Below are 19,527 nucleotides of genomic sequence, written 5' to 3' on the forward strand. Positions count from 1 at the left end.
CAAAATGTGATTAGAGGTTATATTCTACTGCTATATGTAGTACAAGTATGTAGATATTTCACTAACATTTTATTCAGCCCAAAGCAGAATATAAAACATCACAACAGAGGCTATTAATGGGGAAAGGAGACATGCAATACAAGATTATATGACCCCAATGCTTTTTCTCCTTAATTATTTGATTTTTCTTTCCCTTCCTTGTTTTCAGATTTGGTTCATGAATCTTTAGTTAAAACAAGGTTGCAGATGGAATTTTACAGCTTTCAGGGATTTGGAAAAGATTTACAAAATATATCTTCATAGACAACACTATTGAAAGTACGCTGTAGACTTCTGAACAGAACACACGGGTTTCATTTATACTACAGAAGTTGTACTTTCAGGATTTACACGCATTAGTCTTGAAGCATTTCTCAGATCCTGTAGTTGCTTCGCTGGCTTTCCGACCCCTTCCTCAAACCTTTTCTCCACAACAGGAAGGACAGTTTCATAAAGAAATGACGCATTCTGCCTGATGAATGCTTTTTTCTCAGGGTCCTGTTCACACCGTAAACTGTAATCGACATGCTGGACAGCCACAAGGATAATCTCCACTAGGCTTTCCAGCAGAACCATGTGCAGCTCTGGGAAATACAGCTTGAGTGCTTCCTCCAAGAAGGCCATAGTCTGCTTGGTAAAAGCCACCACAGTGTAGCTAAGGTTCACCCAGCAGTCATCACCGGTGTATTGGTCAAAAGTGCTCATTCCACAGCTCCTCATCTCCTCTCTGAGTTTTCCCAGAGCACCTGGGGTCATCAGGTTCATCCTTCTCCACATCTCTTCAGAGTTGCGATGCTTGGTGGCCTCAATTATGATATCCTTGTAGCTCTGCAAAGCTCCTTTGATATCTTTCACTAACAGGGCATGAATGATGAAAGTGAGGTCCAGCCCAATCTCGCTGAGCTGCTTGCAGTGCTCCTTCGCTACCTTCAATAACAACATTTATTAATATATATCTGGATATCTTATACACTAATTTTTTTTTACAGACTAATCTAGTTAATCACCATGTTACCCTTAAAAGTATCAGTCCTATTTTATAGATATGAAAAATAAGGCAGAGATTAAATGTACCTTCAAAAAAAAGAAATAGACTGATTTTATATATATTAGAAATGCAGATCTTTTCTGCCACAGAACACTACGGACAACTAGAGCAGTAATAGGATCATGTCGTAAGAGCCTGAAAACTGGGGAATTAAGGAATAAAGGATTTTTAGTATTTTTTAAAAAAACTTTTGTTAATCCATAGTCGAATCCAATCCAATAAACTCTTTGGAGAAAGGCATATTCAAACTTTAACAAATAAATCTTATCCCTTTAATTAAGATGTGAAAGAGCTGACAAACTTTTGCAATCTCCAATCAGTCTTTGGGCAAAACATGGGAAAACCAAACCTGGCATTGCTGATATTCACAGAACAAAAGACAAGCAGAAAAAACCCACAACAAAAAAGCCTTTCATACATCCTAAAGAAGCAGGACACCTTTCAGACCAAAGCCACAGAGGTAATCAGTAAGCGAACAAGGATTAGAAATCAGAAGTTACTGGTTTCTTCCAGGAATGGGGTCAATTCACCAGACCATACTACCTTCCTTACACGCTTACCTTCACACACTCAGCAGCAGTGGACAAGCTCTCTTTACTGTCGAATACTTGCTTGCTAAAGGCATCTACAAACATCCTCATTGCCGAGCGGGCCCACACAATGAAGGCAGAGTAGCAGCCACTGTTGCCAGCAAAGTCTGTCTCAAACTCCCTGGCCGTCTCTAACAAACTGGTAAAAAAGACATGGCAAAGCTTGTGGATGTAGAGCAGAGTGGCACCCTCAATGCGCAGTTGACGGATGGCTGTGTGTACAGCAGCTGCCCTGTTCTTCAAGAAAAGCTCACATGCCTTGGTGGACTGCCCCAAGCGAATGAGCTGGGACACAGCCCGGCGAGTGGCCCTAGGACCACCTCGTAATGACCGATCCGGAGATAGCTCAAACACCAGCACATCGGTGAGCTGCCTGACTCGCTCATCTACCTTGGCTCTTAGCTCCCTCACTGGCTGGCTCATAGCCTTCTCTCCCAAATACTCATTCAGCTTATCCAACAGGTCCACTGCCCCCTCAAAATCTCTCTGGGCAATGCAGACATCTAGGTCTTCAGGCAACTCCTGGATCCACTCCAGGGACAGATCTACTGTCTCTTCCTCAGGTGCGGGTTCCTTTTCATCTTCTCTGTCAAAGGGATTAGTGGCCTCAGGAGGTGGCGGAGCAGTACGTGGCGGGGCCTCCTGCTCCAGCCTCAGCTTCTCACTGAGGGCGCGGTTCCGCTTGGTCTCCTCCAGCACCTCCAGCCACTCCTTCTTGATCTTGGCATTCTCGGCCTGGAAGATGCGGCTCTCGGGAAACATGAGCAGCTTGAACATGTCCTTCATGGGCGGGTTGTCCTTGACATTGATCACAGCCAACCCTTCCAGGGGATAGAGGGCATCGTAGCGGTAGGCACCACGCCGGTTGGGCAGCCAGGTGGCCACCAGCAGGCAGTCGTTCATGAGGAAGGCATGCACCCGCTGGATCTGCGCCATGTGATCGGCGTCGTACTCCACCAGGTCGCCGTTGTAGACGAGGTACTTGCCGGGGCTCTCGGGAAGCAGGTCCCGGCAGCCCTCCACCTTCTCCAGCAGGGTGGTGAGCGTGCGCTGCCGCCCCTCCTCGCTGGCGGCCTCCTTGGCCGAGAGGGGGAGGAAGGGGTTGCTGTGGGGGTCGGCGGCGGCGCGGCGGGCGCCCAGGGCGGGGTCGTCGCGGTCGGCCTGCAGCAGCAGGGCCTGGGTGACGGCCTCCATGATGCCCTTCTGCTCGGTGAGGATGTGGCTGAGCTGGTACATCTCGCTCTCCAGGTAGCTGATCTCGCGCGCCGTCTCGATGAACTGGCGGTAGTTCTGGTAGACGTTGCGCTTGAGGCTCTGCGCCGTCTCCTCGCTCAGCGCCTGGATGCGCTGCCGGTGCTCCTGCAGGTCCCGGTCCCCGTCCGACTGCTGCGACAGCTGCTTCACGTACTCGCCCGCCGCGAAGCCCCCCGACTCCAGCTGCCGCCGCAGCCGGCTCCCGCCCCCGCCCTCACCCAGCGGCAGCGCCATCGGTACCGCCGGCAGGGAGGCCGCAACACACCGAGAGCGGAAGACGGGTGACAGCAGGTACGGCGGCGCTGGGAAAGGGCGCATGCGCCAGGATTACGCCCCAGCTACTGCGGCCTATTGCGCGTGCGCCTAGACAGCGACCTCCTTTGAATGGCGTAATAATCCTACGTCAGAGGCTGCACTGCGCAAGCGCTGATTGAGGGGGCTGTACTCGCCGGGTAGTACGTATGCGTCGGACAGAGCGGAAGTTGAGTGCGGGACGCTATTTGGCGCACGCGCAAGAGGAAAGTGGTAGAATACGCATGTGCTGAGAAGGGGGCAAGAGGAGGGTACCCAGCTGTATTGCGCGTGCGCCAGAATCCGAGTCAGCGGTTGCCGCTCGGGAGGCTGAGGGGCTCGCCCAGTGCGCTTCCCGCCCGGGCCCGGGCCCGGGCCGACGGCGCTCCACCGGGATGGACAGAGACTTCCTGCTGGCGCTGCGGTTACAGGCGCAGTGGGAGGAAGAGGAGGAAGCGGCGGCGGTAGCGGCCTGTAGCGAGTTCCCGCGCGGCTCCGCAGCGCCGCCGCGGCCGCTCTCCGTGGTGGACGAGGCCTGGGAGCTGCTGGACCCGAGCCCCGACGTCCGCGGCCTCTTCGTGCAGTTCAACGAGACGCTCTTCTGGGGGAAGCTGGCGGCCGTGGCGGTGACGTGGAGCCCGCGCATGACGCTGTACGGTAACGGCTGCGGGCGGCTGTTGGAACGGGCCGGCGGCGGGGCTCGGGGCGCTGCGGGAGCAGCCGCAGCCGGCCCCAGTGAACGGCCCCGGGGAGCTGCATCGAGCGGCCGCGCTGATCCCAGGAACTCGCGGCTCCAGTTAAAGCGCGATCGCCGCGGCCGCCAGACGGGAGGGGGCCCCGGGGGTCGCAACCTCTCTAGCTCACTTGGAATAGTTAATTCCTGCCACCTCCGCTCGGGACGTGACCTGTTCAGTGGCATGTGTCACGCTCTCCCGCCTGGACACTTTCACAAACTGCGAATCCCCCCTTGGCTTCGCACGCCAGGAGCGTGTTTCCCCCTCGAGTAGGTGAACCTGGCGGGGGATTAGAACTGGCTGCACAGTCAGTGCTGTTAGTCTGTGTGTGGTAAACTCAAGGTGTGTGTGACTGCATATTACTCATGCTCAAATAAATTGGTTAGTCTCTAAGGTGCCACAAGTCCTCCTTTTCTTTTTGCAAATACAGACTAACACGGCTGTTACTCTGAAACCTGTAAGATGTAGCGCCTCCGTTTTCGTTTTCACCAATTACTTGTTTTGAAAGGCTTCAGAAAAGGGAAACTCAGGTCGAAGCAGTAGCAATAGATTCATATGTTTTAGGACTATTTTGGAAGTAGGTTTTTTTTTTTTTTTGCCATTTCCTAGTTTGTACTGTAAAATTATTGGTTAAACTCTGGATAAGTCTTGGAGTTTAGCAATGTTGTGCTCTTTGGAGAGTTGTTAAAAAAAATCTTGGTTTACTTGGCAATGTTAAGTGGACCAGTATTTGTGTATTTAATTCTCAGTTCTGCTCCACCAGCTACAAAAACAAATAGAAGTCTACCGTCTGCCTATTTTTCTTTTTTAGATGTGCTGGAGTGTGCAGCTATGAAGGAAGAGGTGGGATGTGTTCCATCCGCCTTAGTGAGCCACTCTTAAAGCTAAGACCAAGAAAGGATCTTGTAGAGGTATTTTAAGACATTTCATCTATGTGTAAACTTACTGTAAATCTCCTGAAGTGTATCCTATCTTAAATTGTGCACTGGAGGTCTTAATGCACAATGTTATCTAGATTATAAAATAGTCTTTGCTTTGATAGGAAACTTGTATTAATTGCTTAATGGTGGTTGTCTAAGTATGCAAAATTATGGTAATCTCAGTCACAATTTTTCTGAACTGACACCCTTATGGGTAAGACCCAAAGTCATTCACCCATTTTACTCCCAGAAATAGGAAAAATATTTTTGAGGGATTTAAAATATCCCCTTCCTTAATGTTAAAACTATAAAGTTGGCTTCAGAATGCAAAATGAAACTATTTCAATTCAATCTCCTGGCTGAGCAGCCCAGTAACACAAAAAGGAGGATTTGATCATGCATGTAAGTTTCATGCTGTTCCTCAGTTCTCTCCCAGTTCTGTTGTTGTGAGCTGGTTGGAAATTAAGGTTAGACAAGATTCCTATTCTAAAGTGCTCAGTGATCTGCAGTCTTGCAAAATCTGCATCCTACTGCAGGCTCACAAGCATCGCTTTTCTCCTGGGGAAGTAATTTTTTTAAAAGAGCCTAAGTCAGGGGAGATCAGATTTTGAATGTCATTTTTCATAGTAATGTCCCTTTGAATGCCCTTTAGGATATATGGAGAGAAAGGATGATTTTTAGCAGAGAGTTGTTATTGTATTCTTATGACCCATACTTAGATTGCAAATGCACGGAAATAAAATCTGTATCAAGATAAATAGAAAATAGTAAAGACAAAATGGGCTATTAGCTAAATTATTTTAAAATAATATATCATATGTTTTTCAGAAAACATCTAGCAATTTAATGACTTTTGTTTCAGACACTCTTACATGAAATGATTCATGCCCTATTATTTGTCACTAACAATGACAAAGACCATGAATCCCATGGGCCAGAGTTTTGCAAACACATGCGTCGTATCAATCGCATGACTGGAGCCAATGTTACAGTAAGTCGTTTTTACTTAACAAAATACAATCTAGAAAATTTAAACTATATTTTCTATTCAGGTACTATGTAACTGGATATTTCAAATATAGTATGATAATATGTTGGCACTTATTGTTAGCCAGTCCGTAGGTGGTATAAACAGCTTTGGGTAGAGAGAGCTTTGTACTAGTTATGGGGAGGGGAGGAGCAAGCAGGTTGAGGAGAGTGCAGTAAAACCTGTTTGGGAATATGTAACTTGTAAACGTATATTGTATTGTATTATACATTTTTTTAGAAAAAAATCTCTGGAGCCATTTTGGCTCAATATTTGTTTTTAAACTTTTAGTGTTATGAACTCTTAAAGGAAAAAGACTTCAACTTCAGGATACAATTTGGGAACTAAAAATCCAGTTTGCTTTTAAGATTTAATAAAAGAGAGACTGTTGCGTTAACCATAAATTTTGTATTTTAAAGCTCACATCTATGTTACTACTAATGCCTTAGATAAATATCTTAAGTTTTAAATAAAACTCCAATTTACATTTTATTATGGTGGTTCTTCCTCCATATTTTTTTCTTTTTAGAAAATGAAAACAGAATCATCAGTTTCTTTTGTTTATAGTCAAAACTTGGTATTTTACTTCCTGGTTTTCACACATTCTTACTATAGTGCACTGATTGGGAGCAAAAAGCAGTTGCAGATAGGGCTTTTTAATGAATTCAAACAAAATATCCAGCGAAAGTTTCTGTTTGTCTTAAGTTTTATAAAAGCCTTGTTTTTACAGTATCTAAATTTTGGGCCAAATTTGACCCAACCATTTTCCTTTAGTTGAAGAAGAAGAATAGATAACATTAAAATTCAAGAAGATTCTGTACTTCAGTTACTAACTTAAAGATGCAGGGAGGGGAGTTGATTTATTCCTCTGTCTAGGTGCAGAATAAAGCTTCATGAAAGGGAAACAAGCATTGATCCATTATTGCTTAATATCTCTTAGTGCACAGAGTGCTAGTTAATATTTAATGGTTATTAGTATGCAAGATTGTGCTGTCCATATATCAGGCGTTTTAATTTTTGTAGGGAGGGAAAAATGCTATTTACTTGAAAGTGGTTGCTATGCATACGGTAGGCTCTCTGCTAGCAGGTAAATAATGTGCTGTTTTCCTCCTGGCTCTCTGAGGGTTTTCCCCATGAGAGGTAGTAGTAAGTAGTTAAAGAATGCTAGCACATTTCAAACATGTAAAGATGAATGATTAATATGAAATGGAAATGACTGTTGTGTTTTTGTTTTATGCTTAGATCTATCACGACTTTCATGATGAGGTGGATTCATATCGCCAACACTGGTGGCGATGTAATGGCCCATGTCAGAGTAGAAAACCTTATTATGGATATGTGAAACGCGCAATGAATAGGGCACCCTCTGCGCGAGACTTCTGGTGGTCTGACCACCAACAGACCTGTGGAGGAACGTTCTCAAAAGTAAAGGAGCCAGAGAACTATTCTAAAAAAGGCAAGGAGAAAACCCAGCTAGGAAAGCTTTCAAACTCTGAGCCATCTGATACCAAAGGTATGTAACTCTGTTTTCACTTTTCTTCCCTTCAGGCCCACTCCTGCCCTATACAGTACTCCAACAAATGAAAATAGATCAAATACTGGAGAAATTCAGTATTCAGATTTTCTGTAATGTTGGATTTGGTTCACATGGTTTTGGGGGGGGGGGGGGGGGGTTTTTTATATGCTTGTGTTGCATTAAAGTTATAGCATAGTTAAAGGTCTGTGCAGCACTATGTAGTCATCTTCATATTTTTAGAGCAAAAATATTGGACTAAATAAATAACTCAGATTTCTGGATTTACTTGTGATCTATCTTACTATTAGCGAATCATAATTAGAATCACAGCACCTGGCCATTCAAAGGGACGCAGCTTATGAAAATGTCATTCCATCCGTATTAACTTTCATCCCAGAATTTTAAGCAGAAAACTAGTTATGCAGGCATGGCCCTGTGTATTTCAGGGCCACAGAACTTGCAGCAAAATCTTTACCCTGCACAGCAGAGTCAAAGGCTTAGGTTCTACAATGCTATTAGACATTTCTTGTCCTTATCATTGTGAGGAGAACCTGCTAAGCAATGTTATCTTTCTGAATCTAACTAGCCAGAAATAATATGAATTAACCACCTTATTTATCGCAGTGGCTTGCTAACTCCTGAAAACGAGTGTAAAATTTCAATATTCACTGTTTCACAGGTGATGACTTTAGCAGAAAGCTTCAGCTAAGATGATTAACCCACAATGCCCACCTCTCTCCCACCTGCCAAGTGGTACAACTGTCCTCTACCCAGCTTCCAAAATCAACATTTTTCTCACCAGTCCCACACTTGACATCTACTGATGCATTACTTCATTATCAATATGAAAATATACAATATATTAGACTGAAATATGGTGACAGCGTAAAATTGAATATAAAAAACAGGAAGGGTACTGTATTAATCATATATATATGTCCTGCTTATATTAATTAAAAAGCTCCTTTTTATTTAAATCAAGCTGCTGAAAAAGTTTTTGTCTGCCACACGAGTGTGTCAGAATTTGGGGGATCTTACCACAGAACTTAGCTCCATCCTGCTGTGGAATAAGAGTCTGGTATTCAAGTCCTATTTGACTTCTTAAAAATCAAATAGCAAGTTGTTGAGTTGACAGACTTGATACTGAGCAAATGTAGTAGATTAGAACAAAGTTACTAATCACTCATCTTTTGCAGGAAGGATACATGGAGGTGATATACGAAGCCTAATTCCTTTTAGTGGAAAAGGATATCAGCTTGGAGGAGCAGGCCTTTGGTCCTCTGAGAGACACAAAAGTTCCAACAGTATTAAGGGCAGAGAAATACCCAGTCCACAATGTTATTCAGCAGCTGGAACCGCAAGATCAGTTCCTAAAAATGAACTAAAATTTGAACCAAACACATTCAGTACCAGCATTTCCCATCCAGTTTTTACTGATCGCTCCAATCATAAAAACAGCTTTGCTTTGAACCACAAGTTTCCTAAAATATCTGTCGCTAATACAAAAGCTTACAGGAATGTTGATGGGTCGCCTGTTAAAATTTCTCCTGTTAATGGAGGAAATTTGAACCAAAGTCCTACAAATGCCAAGTCGGTTTTTCCATCTTCTAATGAGACACCGAAACAAACTTCCTTTGAACAAGCTGAGACAACTCTAAGATCCTGGGTTTCATCCCAGGGAAATAGCAGCTTTGAAAGTGGTGGTATACCACAGAAACGGCCGAAAACGGAAGACAAATCTGCCTTTGTAAACTACTTTATAAAGAGAGAGAGTACTGATGGCACTTCTAGAACTAACACTCCTATAAAAAACAATGCTGAACCAACAGTGTCCTCTGAAAGTTGTAGTTCTGCTGTTAGTCAGAATAAAAAAGTTAGTTGTCCCGTTTGCCAGACCGAGGTTTTGGAGACCAAAATAAATGAACACCTAGACTCTTGTCTGGCATAACCTTTGAAATGCAATATCACAACTAAGTACTAAGAATTGTTTGAAATCTTCAAATTACATTGCTCAGGATTTATCCAATTATGATTGTTGTTGTGTGCCTGTACGCTGGCCTGTATTGTCCAAGCTGGTAACTTTCCTATATGTGTAAAGTGGAGTCTGAATTTCGGCATGAAGGGAAGGCAGTTCTGATCCTAACATGCAACTCAAAAAAAAAAAAAAAAAAACCAGATGTATAGACTCTCCCGGTGCTCGTGTCCCAAAGAGCCTAAGGGTATATGTACGCTACCAAGCCTACATCAGCAAATTATGCCAGCACAGGTGATAGGAGGAGGAATTCTGTTGGTGTGGGAACAGCACCTCCCTGAACGATTTTAGCTGTGCCAGCAGAAGCCCTCTTCTGTCCATATAGCTGTGGTCTGTGCTGGTGGTATAGTTGGAATAAGTGTGTCGCTATGAGGTATGGTTTTTCTACACCCCGACCAACATAGCTATGTCGGTATAAATTTTGAAGTGTAGACCAGGCCAAATACACTCCTGATTTTAGTAAATGCAATTGTGGTTGGGTTACATTTTTACTGCAGAACCTAAGAAGGTCTCTTCCCATGGTAACACTTACTAGATTCTGAAATCTTAGATGATTTCTAAAAGCAACTTAACGTTTTTAACCATGTTTTGTCTTTTTGTACTTTTCCTCAGTCCCCAAAATGTTCTTTAACTCATCCCTCGCCACCTTTTAAATTTAACTTCTAAATTGTCCCCTTCCACATAAACTGATACCAACTTATCAGTTTACCACAATGAAAATGTGTTAAATAGTGGGCATTTTTTTATATTCTTATAACACCAAATATTGTGTTTTGGCCACAGCTACCGACTCTCCAGATACCAGTTTTGCCCAAAACTTTTTAAAGGGCAGGTAGGAATGAGGATGGAATTAGATTTAAATTATGGTTGTATCCACACTGCCAGCGAGGGATGTGATTCCCCTGCTCATGTACACATACTCACTCTAGCTCTTTTCAATACCCACCTGAAACCAGTAGAAATGTATGCACTCTGCTCAGCCATATCTCTGCTGCTGCTACGTTACTATTTATATTTGCACTAGCTGGATGAGAGTGCAAGTATGTATAAACAACCAGGGGAATCACACCTCTTGCTTGCAGTGTAGACATAGTTTAAGTCTTCAGCAAAAATGGGGAGCAGCTTAGAAGTTTAAAAAAAAAAAAAATACAGTAAGTCTATTTTAGCATAATCTTGTAAGTGGAGAGCATGGGTAGAAAATTAGTGATAGGGGAGGGATTCTAGATACTTACACTGCTTGATGCATTTGATGAAGCATTAGGCTGTAGACTTAAGGCCCTATTAGAGATACATACTGGGTTTTGAAGCATTGGTTAAGAGGGACAGGAATAGGATAATTTTTGTTTAGCCGCTTCGGTTGGTTTTTAATGTGCGTGGATGGTATGCAGGCAGTGACAGCTAATTCATGGTCCAACAATCTCCACTTTTTTTCCTTCTGTCCCTCACATTGGCCTTGCTGCATATATTGACGCTTCAGTGGCTTTCACTCTTTAACTCCAAGAATGTGTAGTGTGCGTTTCTGTATATTTGACCGCTAAAGGCTAAAACCACCAAGAGTAAAAATAGGGCTGAGTACAAGTAGCAAAACTAGAAGACCGTGTCATATCACTAGTCCTGCTACAGAATTCTAACTGAAGGCCTGAATTTAAATGCAGATTTCCAATTGAATTCCCATTGCAATCATTGGCAGAGCTTTGCTTTGCTTCCTTATCAGCCTAATTAATAGTTCAGTCAGTATATGCTAACAGCATTCTATTACATGTTATGAATACCAAGTAAGATGTATAAAGCCTACTAAAATGTTTACAGTTCTGTTGGTGCACTAAAGGTATTTAACTGACTGGTTTGGGCAATACTGTCACAGTTTAAACTAGCTTTCCCAATGAACTTATTATACACTAGGTTACTTTTTGAACTGCTGGTAGGTATATATGGTGGCTATGATGCAGACAAAAGTGTAAATACAGGTTGTCTTGTTATAAATGTAACGTGGCTTACAATTGACTTCCTCTGAGATGAGAAATAAACAGATCAGACAGTTACGGAATTTGACCTGTGCTAACTAATATCTAGTTTCAAAGTATAGGGGGAAAAAAAACCCTAAGAATGCATAGAATGTACTTTTTTTCAAGAAACTGAATTTTAAAATACTGACATTACTGAAATGTTTTAATGACCTTAACAAAAATGTCTTGCATATTCTGAATAAATCATGATGCTGAACCTTGGGTTGTTAAGTCTGGTTTTCACGTGACTGTCAATGACTGTTTTATTTGCTCTTTAAACACATTTTGTACAACAGTAGTCACTTTTAACAGTTCACTCCAACATCTGCACAACCTTCCCTTCTTAACTACCCCACAAACCCAAACCTTGCTGTGGAGTGATAGTTATTCTTGGGGGGGATTCTGTGCCATTGCACATGTATGCAGAGTTCATGTCCCCTGCAGCTTTCTCTGCTTCCCCGCAGAAAAAAGATTTCTGAAGAGGAAGTAAAGAGAAGCCATAAGAGCGCTGATGCACCCCTCCAGGGCAGCATAGGTGTGTCAGTTTGGGCATCAGGAGTAGTTAGGGGAGATGTAAATCACTGCCAGAGGGGGATTGGGACTGTGCGAGCAAGCGACTCTGTCACTCGCTATCACAATGGTCCTGGTGTGGAGGGGCTAGGCTTCAGGGTGTTTCTGAGGAGGTAGGTGTGGGCTGGCCCTGTCCTCTCAGACAGAGCAGAATGTTAACACTACCTGCTTAGTGAATTGTTCCCATTGTTAGTGAATTCCCCCAAGAGTATAAAACAGGTGTAAAAGTTTAAAGGCTCCCTTACATTGCCAGAGTGGTGTAAGTAGCCAATTTGAAATTGACAAGAAAACCAGGCAGCTAGAACCCAGCTGCCCCCACTCCCCTGGTGAGCCAGGTGGCTGGACCCCATTCCTGGTGGGGAACAGGGAGCTGAGAAGCCCTGGGTGGCCCAGTAGGAGCCTGTGGGGTATCCAAGCTCCTGACAGGGAGCTACCAGCAGAGCTCTCAACACTGCCCCTCTTAGGTTGGTGGAAGCACTTCTGGTGAGGATGTGCCCCACTGACCTAAGGAAGGTATTGTGGACACGAGCCACCACAGTAATTACTGTGGTTGCTCTAAGTTGGCCTAACATAGGTTGACTTCTCTTTGTAGTGTAGACATAATCTAAATGATTAGAACTGGTCTAAATTTTTGGACTGAAAAATCTTCTATTAAATGTGCTCCATGAACTGTTTACTACTGACCTTTCTGGAGATGGTCAGTAGGCAACATAAATTGTGAGTTTGATTTTTCCTGCTTTCACTTGGTCTTCAGTTGTCTATGATTTAATACTGAGCATATGGCTGCACGTATTTGTTGACTAATAACTAGAAATAAAGGGTCAAACCTAGCACATTACTATTAGACAAAGGGATTTTGTCTCCAATGCTCCCCACTCCCATTCTCCATCCATCTCAGCAGTTCGCCTGAGTCATTTCTTCTTCCAAAAGGCTGTCAGTCATCTGCTGCAGGCACCATGAATTCTTGAACATGGCCCAGAATCCACTGATGCTGCAAAGTAGATTATAAGCAGCCCTTAATCCTAGCTGCTTTTCTGTCATTTTCTCATTGCATGGTCTTCCCATTTGTTTTTGGGTGCAATTCCAAGGTTTATTTTTGATCTACAGTGCAAAGCATTACATGGTTAGGACTTGGTTTCTTTTTCCCTGTGCACTATCAAAGAATAGCAGAAGGCACTTTTGCATATAGCTTAATCTTATTGTCCCCTGAGTGATACGGCCATCTTCTTGGGCAAGCACATGCTTGATTTAAACTCATCAATACATTATTTTTGATTGGTAGGGAGTACAGGGAAGGGGGCTGTTATTCCAAAATATGCCAGCTGATGGGTCCCCAGTGATCTTCAGGTATTTTGAAATCATAGAATCTCAGGGTTGGAAGGGACCTCAGGAGGTCATCTAGTCCAACCCCCTGCTCAAAGCAGGACCAATCCCCAATTTTTTCCCCAGATCCCTAAAAGACCCCCTCAAGGATTGAACTCACAACCCTGGGTTTAGCAGGCCAGTGTTCAAACAACTGAGCTATCCCTCCCCCCCTAGAGAGTGCATGAGTGTAATATGTTCTGACTGGGCTCCTTTCCCCACCCCTCCCTCTTTCTTGTGTAGGGACAGGCAGTGAACAGGAGTCAGGACTCTTTTCATACCAAGGGAACCCTCAGCTGGGAAGAGCTATGTGCTTTCTGGCTTTTTTCCTGTGCCAGAGTGGCACAGTGGGGCTCAATTACAGCTCAGGATCTAGTTTATGTGTTGTGCCTTTTTTCTGCATTGTAGTTTAAATAAATTACCAGAATAATTGAAACTGGAGTGATTATATTGTGTTATTTTGACAAATAAAATATGCAGAATTTTAAAATACTTTCAGCAGTATTTTTAGTTTTTTTGGTACAGAATTCCCCCAGGAGTAAATAGTGTAGATTTGGTTAAAAACAGGCTGCACTAACTTCCACGGTCTCCATCTTTTACTTAACAGAGTTATAGGGGATGTTTTCGATGCTTTGCCAGAAATAGTAAGTTTAAAATGATCACACAACTACTGATCTTAGGACTTGATGTGACCTGTTCTTTATCATCAGTTTTGTTTAGATGGACATATATGTATTTTAGTTGTACAAATGCCTCCACAAAACTTAATATATAGTGAAAGAAAGCAAATTTCCTGACTTACAGGTTATTAGTTGGCTTAAAAAAATAACTTAATAGTAGTTTCAAGTATGCACTTATCCACTTCAAGTTCTGTCTGTTTGTGTAACCCTAAAATTACACAATCTTCCCCCTCACTATTTTTTTCCACTTAGTACAGCATGAAAGACCTACAGAAACCAGAGACGGTGAAACTGCATTTGACAACATTTTTTGGATAGGGTCAAAGTATACAAATTGAACACAGATTTTTTTTCTAAGCTGTTAAGTAATTTTAGGTGTTACCTGTTCAGTTGTCAGTAACAACACATTTAACAAGTGTTATTTTACATACTACCCGTGTATACTTTCTTTACAGAATCAAAAACTACCATGTCAGTTATTTGGGGGATGTTTGGGGGATAGTGAGAGTTTTTCTCAATTCTATCTTTGACAGTGTAAAAGCATTCTGAGAAGTCTTTTGGGTTGGCCTGTCACACCTTCAAAAAAAAAAAAATCAATCAATCAAAACTGGATTGCCTAAAGAATTTGGCAATCATGGACAGCATTTTGAAAAAAAATCTGGCTTTCTGCCTGTTAAAAGCTGTATGATTAAGTATAATGGTAGCCAGGCATTTCTTGTGCAATAGTTGTAGAAGATAGTTTCAAAGCTCTTTAAGCAACAGACTCCATAGTTATTGTATACTGGAAGGTATTAGCATGCCTCTAAGCTCTCTTTCCAGCATATTGCTGTGGGTGCTTCTTGTAGAAGGTTAAGTTTTACACTTCTATCAATGATTCAACTTTATGTATGAAGAATATAGTACCTCCTATGATGCTGGATGATTAAAGATGACCATTTATATTACCACTGTTATATAATTGCCATCAATCTTGTACAAAGTGTATCATGTAAGGTGTCAATAGAAACATTACAATCCAGCAGGTATGATTATCCTGGTTAAATCTGGTATCTTTGTATTTGAAGTTATGAATATTGGCTGTGTACTTGTATCCTAAACCTGTGTTGTATCCCTGGGTGACTCATCACCAGATGGATTTACTTTAGGGTTAGACAGCTATGTATTGATGGCCCATCAAGGACACTCAACTCTCACAATGGGCCAGTGGAGAAACTCAGCCCAGCCAGTAGCTCTTCCTGAGGATGCCTGAGACAGCAAAGAGACCGGAGAAACAGGTGTTTAAAATTAAATTTTTCCTAGGGCATTCAGAAAGCAGAATTCCTACACTCATTAGGTCTCTGGCTTCTAACACAATTGTGGCTAGACCCTTTTCCTTGTCTACAGACCATAATGGTTAGTCTAATTCCTCAGAAGGGAGAAACAAGTTCAAGGGGGCTTGGAAGAAAATTTAGACAACTTTTCAGAGACCAAGCTCTTCATCTTACCTCATGCGCAAAGAAAAATCCAGAAATGAACCATCCTGTGAGCATTCTTTGTTGCTTATAAACCCATATGTAGGGTCCTGAATGGGTGGGTGCTGTAGAGCCACACTGAGGAGGAACCCAACACCCATAACTCCTAGGGAGTTCACTGGGAGTTTCAGCTACTCCGTTCTTCTCATGATCAGGCCAACGCAAGGTTTTCCCTTCCTTCAGGGACTGAGCATGTTGCCATCTAGTGGAAACAGGCTCTGCCAGCCATGGAATAAAGGGCTGAGATCTGGCCTCAGCATTAGTCTTTTGAATGACGAATTGTGCTAACCCCTGGGGCCACTGCAAGCAGGTTGAGTAGGCTGCAGGCTGATGCAACTAATCTCCCTCCCGTGCCTGCATAACCATCCTCTGCTCCTGACCCAATTTCTCCCACCATCCCATGTACAACATTCTGTCCTACCTGTGGGTATGCACCCAGCCCTGAGCTGCAGCTAAGGGAGGCTTTATTTATTTTGTTGAACTGAAGAGTGAGAACATGGCCCACTGGAGAAAAGAAAAAAAGTAAATCCACTGGGAGGGAGGGGGGGACGACAGGGAATGAATGAAGGTAGTTTATTGCTGCTTCAATGGTATTTTGAATTTTGAAGAACTTAGTTTTTAATCTACCTTGAATCTAAGTGTTTTCATGTTCAATATGCTCTTTGGTACATTCTTGATTTTCTGTATTACTATTAAGGCCCTGTACCAAGGCTATTGTCGTTCTTGGATAGCACAACAATGGGTATAGTATAAGAGCCTGGATAGACAGATTGCTGGATAGACAATCCAGGGGATAATGCTTCAAGGATAAGACAGCCTGGAGCCAGCAGATCTGATGAGATCACATAAGGAGCCTTTAGAGAAGAAGGTGGCTTTAATAAGAGGATGAAAGGAATAAAAGAAAATTAACAAAGGGCACGGAGGCTCTTCCAAGCAGCATGAAAAGCATTCTAGGGAGCATTGAAGAAACAGTGAGCCGAGTTATCATCTACATTAAGGTTTGTCAGACTAAGTGCTTGTCTACTCTAACTCTACCAGTGTAGTTAAAAGCCCCATAGCATGGATGCAGTTATACTGGTATGGAAAAGTGTTTTAGTGATATAGCTTCTGATGCTTTATGAAGCAAAATAAGCTATATGGGTGTAAGGTAACTTTTATAGAGGTATACATTTCTCTAGACTAGTGCTTAGATTGGTACTACTATATCGGTTAAAAAAATTCCACACACCCCCCCCGACAGTTATAGCAGTATAGCTTTTCTAGTGTAAGCCAGGCCTTAGACCACACTTCATGGCCTAAAATACATAGAAGAATTTGACTTTTTCTCTCCTTTTCATTACCCCAAGACGTTTTTAGCAGAAAACAGTAGGAAATGTAGAAGAGGTTTTTTTTTAAAAAAGGGTATATTTATTTTAAACAACCACCAGAGGGACCCAGTTCCCTTGTCTCACTGCTGCTGGCTTGTTTCCCCTGTAGGACTTAGTAAATTTTTCTTTTTTTGCCAAGTATTCTACATACAATAGACAGTTTGGGCAGCCTTTGCTGAAGCATAAGTGAATATGATAAAGAAAAACATCCTTGTTTCTCTCCTGAACTTGTATGAGCTTCCTTATTTGTACCAGTTAGGATATGTATCATACACTAAAGTCACAGGAAAACTCTTGATCTTAACATTAGATGAAATGATCGGTGAAGAAAAAGATGTATATCCAGCCACCTAAAGTATCATTGACCCCTCTTTTTCATTTTTATGTTGTGAATTTTTTTTAAACATTGTCCTAGGGTAGAAGTTTCAACAGTACTTAAGTGGTTTAGGGGCCTAAAAAATTGAAACTGAAGATTTTATGCTTAGTCTCTAAGGTGTCCTCCTTTTCTTTTTGCGGATATAGACTAACATGGCTGCTACTCTGAAACCTGTCTTTATTATGAGATTCTTTTGTTTATTCCCACTAAATATATAGCCAAGAGCTTTGTGACATTTCTGGGTACCTTTACTGCAGTATCTCCCCAAAACATCCCCACAGTGCAACAATTACATTTTTACTGAATACATGCCCAAAGCTCTGTTAAATACGTGTGGCATACAAAAAGCATCAAATCCTTAAGCCCAGGCTACTTGCAAAGAATGGAAAACAGCCAAAAGTTACACAGTGTTAAATTCACAAAACTATTCTTCAACCCTGTTATACAAATGCTTTTCTATTGCTCTTTCCCTAAACATTATGCATTGTGGTTTGCTCAACCCCGTGTGATTTTAATCAACCTTTCTAAAAGGGAAACCTACCTGACTCAGTATTAGTATCTAGCGGTCTGTTACTCACAAGAAGTCAAGAAATAAACAACATTTGAAGTCTCAAACTTCCCTAGTTAAAAGGTACACAGTCACCTTGAAATCTAGTCCACTGGAAAAAGTTAAAAGCACGTTCAGCTATTATACCTGCTCCTGAGGCCCGCCCCCAATCAATTTGGAGGGTTTTTACAATCACATTGTCCCTTTGAAAATATTTCTCTTCTCTTTGACATGCAAGTGCTGCCAAATACACAAAGTAAAATTAAAAGTAGATACAACTGATAGAGAATTTTTCAGTATTGCCTTTCAGTTACCATAATCGTAGATGCTGCTGGTAGGAGTAGGCAAAAAACAAACAAACAAACCAAAAACCACCTGATAGAAATGCTATGTAAGCGGACAGTGCCCTTGATGGGCTCAAGCCAACTCCCACTGAGGACTCCTCATGACTGCAATGGAGCTGCATCAGAGCTAAGATTCCTATATTCTAATTTGACCTCACTAGTTCCCGTCATGCCCCATGTTATAGTGACACCAGTGTCACAGTATTGTAACAATCTTTTAATGTGTTCAACATATTCAATACATTAACACAAGTAAACTAATTCACAGGTGAAATGACAACCCAAGTAACCTGCCCTACCAGCTCTAGGACTTGTAGGTTATGCTGAACAGAAGGGAAGCCAAGGTCACAGAAGGTTCAGCAGAACCCACTGCTGAGTGAACAGAGCTCCCTTTACAGTGACTGACTATGTTGGTGCAGTAGCAGTTCACATTTAAAGTTTTCTTCACAACCACAAGGACTAGGAAAAAAAAATTTTGTAATCAAAGCTGAGATTCCGCAGTAGTTGATGGCACTAATAAGTCTCTTGAAAATCTCCTACTAAGCTGGGAGACTGGAGTTTTGCAAGGCTGATCTATAAAGAAATGAAGACTTTACTGTAAGATACACTTTAGAACAGTGGTAGGCAACCTGCAGCCCGTCAGGGTAATCCGCTGGTGGGCCGCAAGACAATCTGTTTACATTGACTGTCTGTAGGCACGGCCGCCTACAGCTCCCAGTGGCCGCGGTTTGCCGTTCCTGGCCAATAGGAGCTGTGGGAAGTGGCAGCCAGCACACCCCTACGGCCCACGCTGCTTCCCGCAGCTCCCATTGGCTGGGAACAGCGAACCACGGCCACGCCTACGGAGGTCAATGTAAACAAATTGTTTCATGGCCCGCCAGTGGATTACCCTGATGGGGCACGTGGCCCATGGGCCACAGGTTGCCCGCCACTGCTTTAGAAGGTAAGCCATGTCAATGTAAGCAAGACACACTGTTAGGTTATCTGGGCTCTTCACCCTCGGAGGTTCATGACCAACACACAGGACCAAGTGCAGATGGTAGGTGAAAGTCCCAATAATGTCTTAATTAACTTAATCAGATAAATGGCTACCTCATTTCTAACAGCTGTTTTTCTAACTGTTACCACTTTATAGCGCTGAACTGCTTTTCCCTCACATGGATTCTTTGTATAGAAGTTGTTTTCATTACATGTCTTTTGGGTTAAGCAAGAGTGGTAGGAAGTAACCTATATTACCATGATATAAAAATAGAAATTTTAATACCAGCAAAAACTATGCAAATTTATAGAACTAAAGCCAGACCACAGATCCC

The 19,527-nt window shown here is 42.6% G+C and overlaps 2 protein-coding genes across 5 annotated transcripts; one reads left to right on the forward strand and one right to left on the reverse strand.

The window, feature by feature from the left end:
* Positions 1 to 50: 50 nt before the first annotated feature.
* EXOC8 (exocyst complex component 8) lies at positions 51 to 3,277 on the reverse strand. The gene is made up of 2 exons (XM_073338062.2): positions 1,648 to 3,277; positions 51 to 966 (listed from the first exon to the last, which is right to left on the reverse strand). Exons 1-2 carry the CDS (start codon positions 3,247 to 3,249, stop codon positions 358 to 360), a joined length of 2,211 nt encoding a protein of 736 aa, XP_073194163.1. The 5' UTR covers positions 3,250 to 3,277; the 3' UTR covers positions 51 to 357.
* Positions 2,686 to 11,674, forward strand: SPRTN (SprT-like N-terminal domain). Of its 4 annotated transcripts, none has more exons than XM_073338066.2 (5): positions 2,686 to 3,874; positions 4,768 to 4,867; positions 5,739 to 5,867; positions 7,146 to 7,416; positions 8,099 to 8,221. In XM_073338066.2, exons 1-5 carry the CDS (start codon positions 3,618 to 3,620, stop codon positions 8,131 to 8,133), a joined length of 792 nt encoding a protein of 263 aa, XP_073194167.1. In that variant the 5' UTR covers positions 2,686 to 3,617; the 3' UTR covers positions 8,134 to 8,221. The 4 variants fall into 4 exon arrangements, with proteins under 4 accessions (XP_073194167.1, XP_073194165.1, XP_073194164.1 ...); XM_073338063.2 differs by lacking the exon at positions 8,099 to 8,221 and adding an exon at positions 8,616 to 11,674 and having other exon boundaries at positions 2,935 to 3,874; XM_073338065.1 differs by lacking the exons at positions 2,686 to 3,874; positions 8,099 to 8,221 and adding exons at positions 3,886 to 4,298; positions 8,616 to 11,674.
* Positions 11,675 to 19,527: the final 7,853 nt, after the last annotated feature.

Source organism: Lepidochelys kempii, chromosome 3, assembly GCF_965140285.1.
Source record: "Lepidochelys kempii isolate rLepKem1 chromosome 3, rLepKem1.hap1, whole genome shotgun sequence".
NCBI classification, from domain to species: Eukaryota; Metazoa; Chordata; order Testudines; family Cheloniidae; genus Lepidochelys; species Lepidochelys kempii.

Excerpts from the sequence above, each read along its gene's own strand:
- EXOC8 (XM_073338062.2), bottom strand. The coding sequence starts at position 3,249 with ATGCGCCCTTTCCCAGCGCCGCCGTACCTGCTGTCACCCGTCTTCCGC. Across the intron at positions 967-1,647 it reads CTGCTGCTGAGTGTGTGAAG|GTAGCGAAGGAGCACTGCAA; the intron begins GTAAGCGTGTAA and ends TTGTTATTGAAG.
- SPRTN (XM_073338063.2), top strand. The coding sequence starts at position 3,618 with ATGGACAGAGACTTCCTGCTGGCGCTGCGGTTACAGGCGCAGTGGGAG. Across the intron at positions 3,875-4,767 it reads TGGAGCCCGCGCATGACGCT|ATGTGCTGGAGTGTGCAGCT; the intron begins GTACGGTAACGG and ends TTTCTTTTTTAG. Across the intron at positions 4,868-5,738 it reads CAAGAAAGGATCTTGTAGAG|ACACTCTTACATGAAATGAT; the intron begins GTATTTTAAGAC and ends CTTTTGTTTCAG.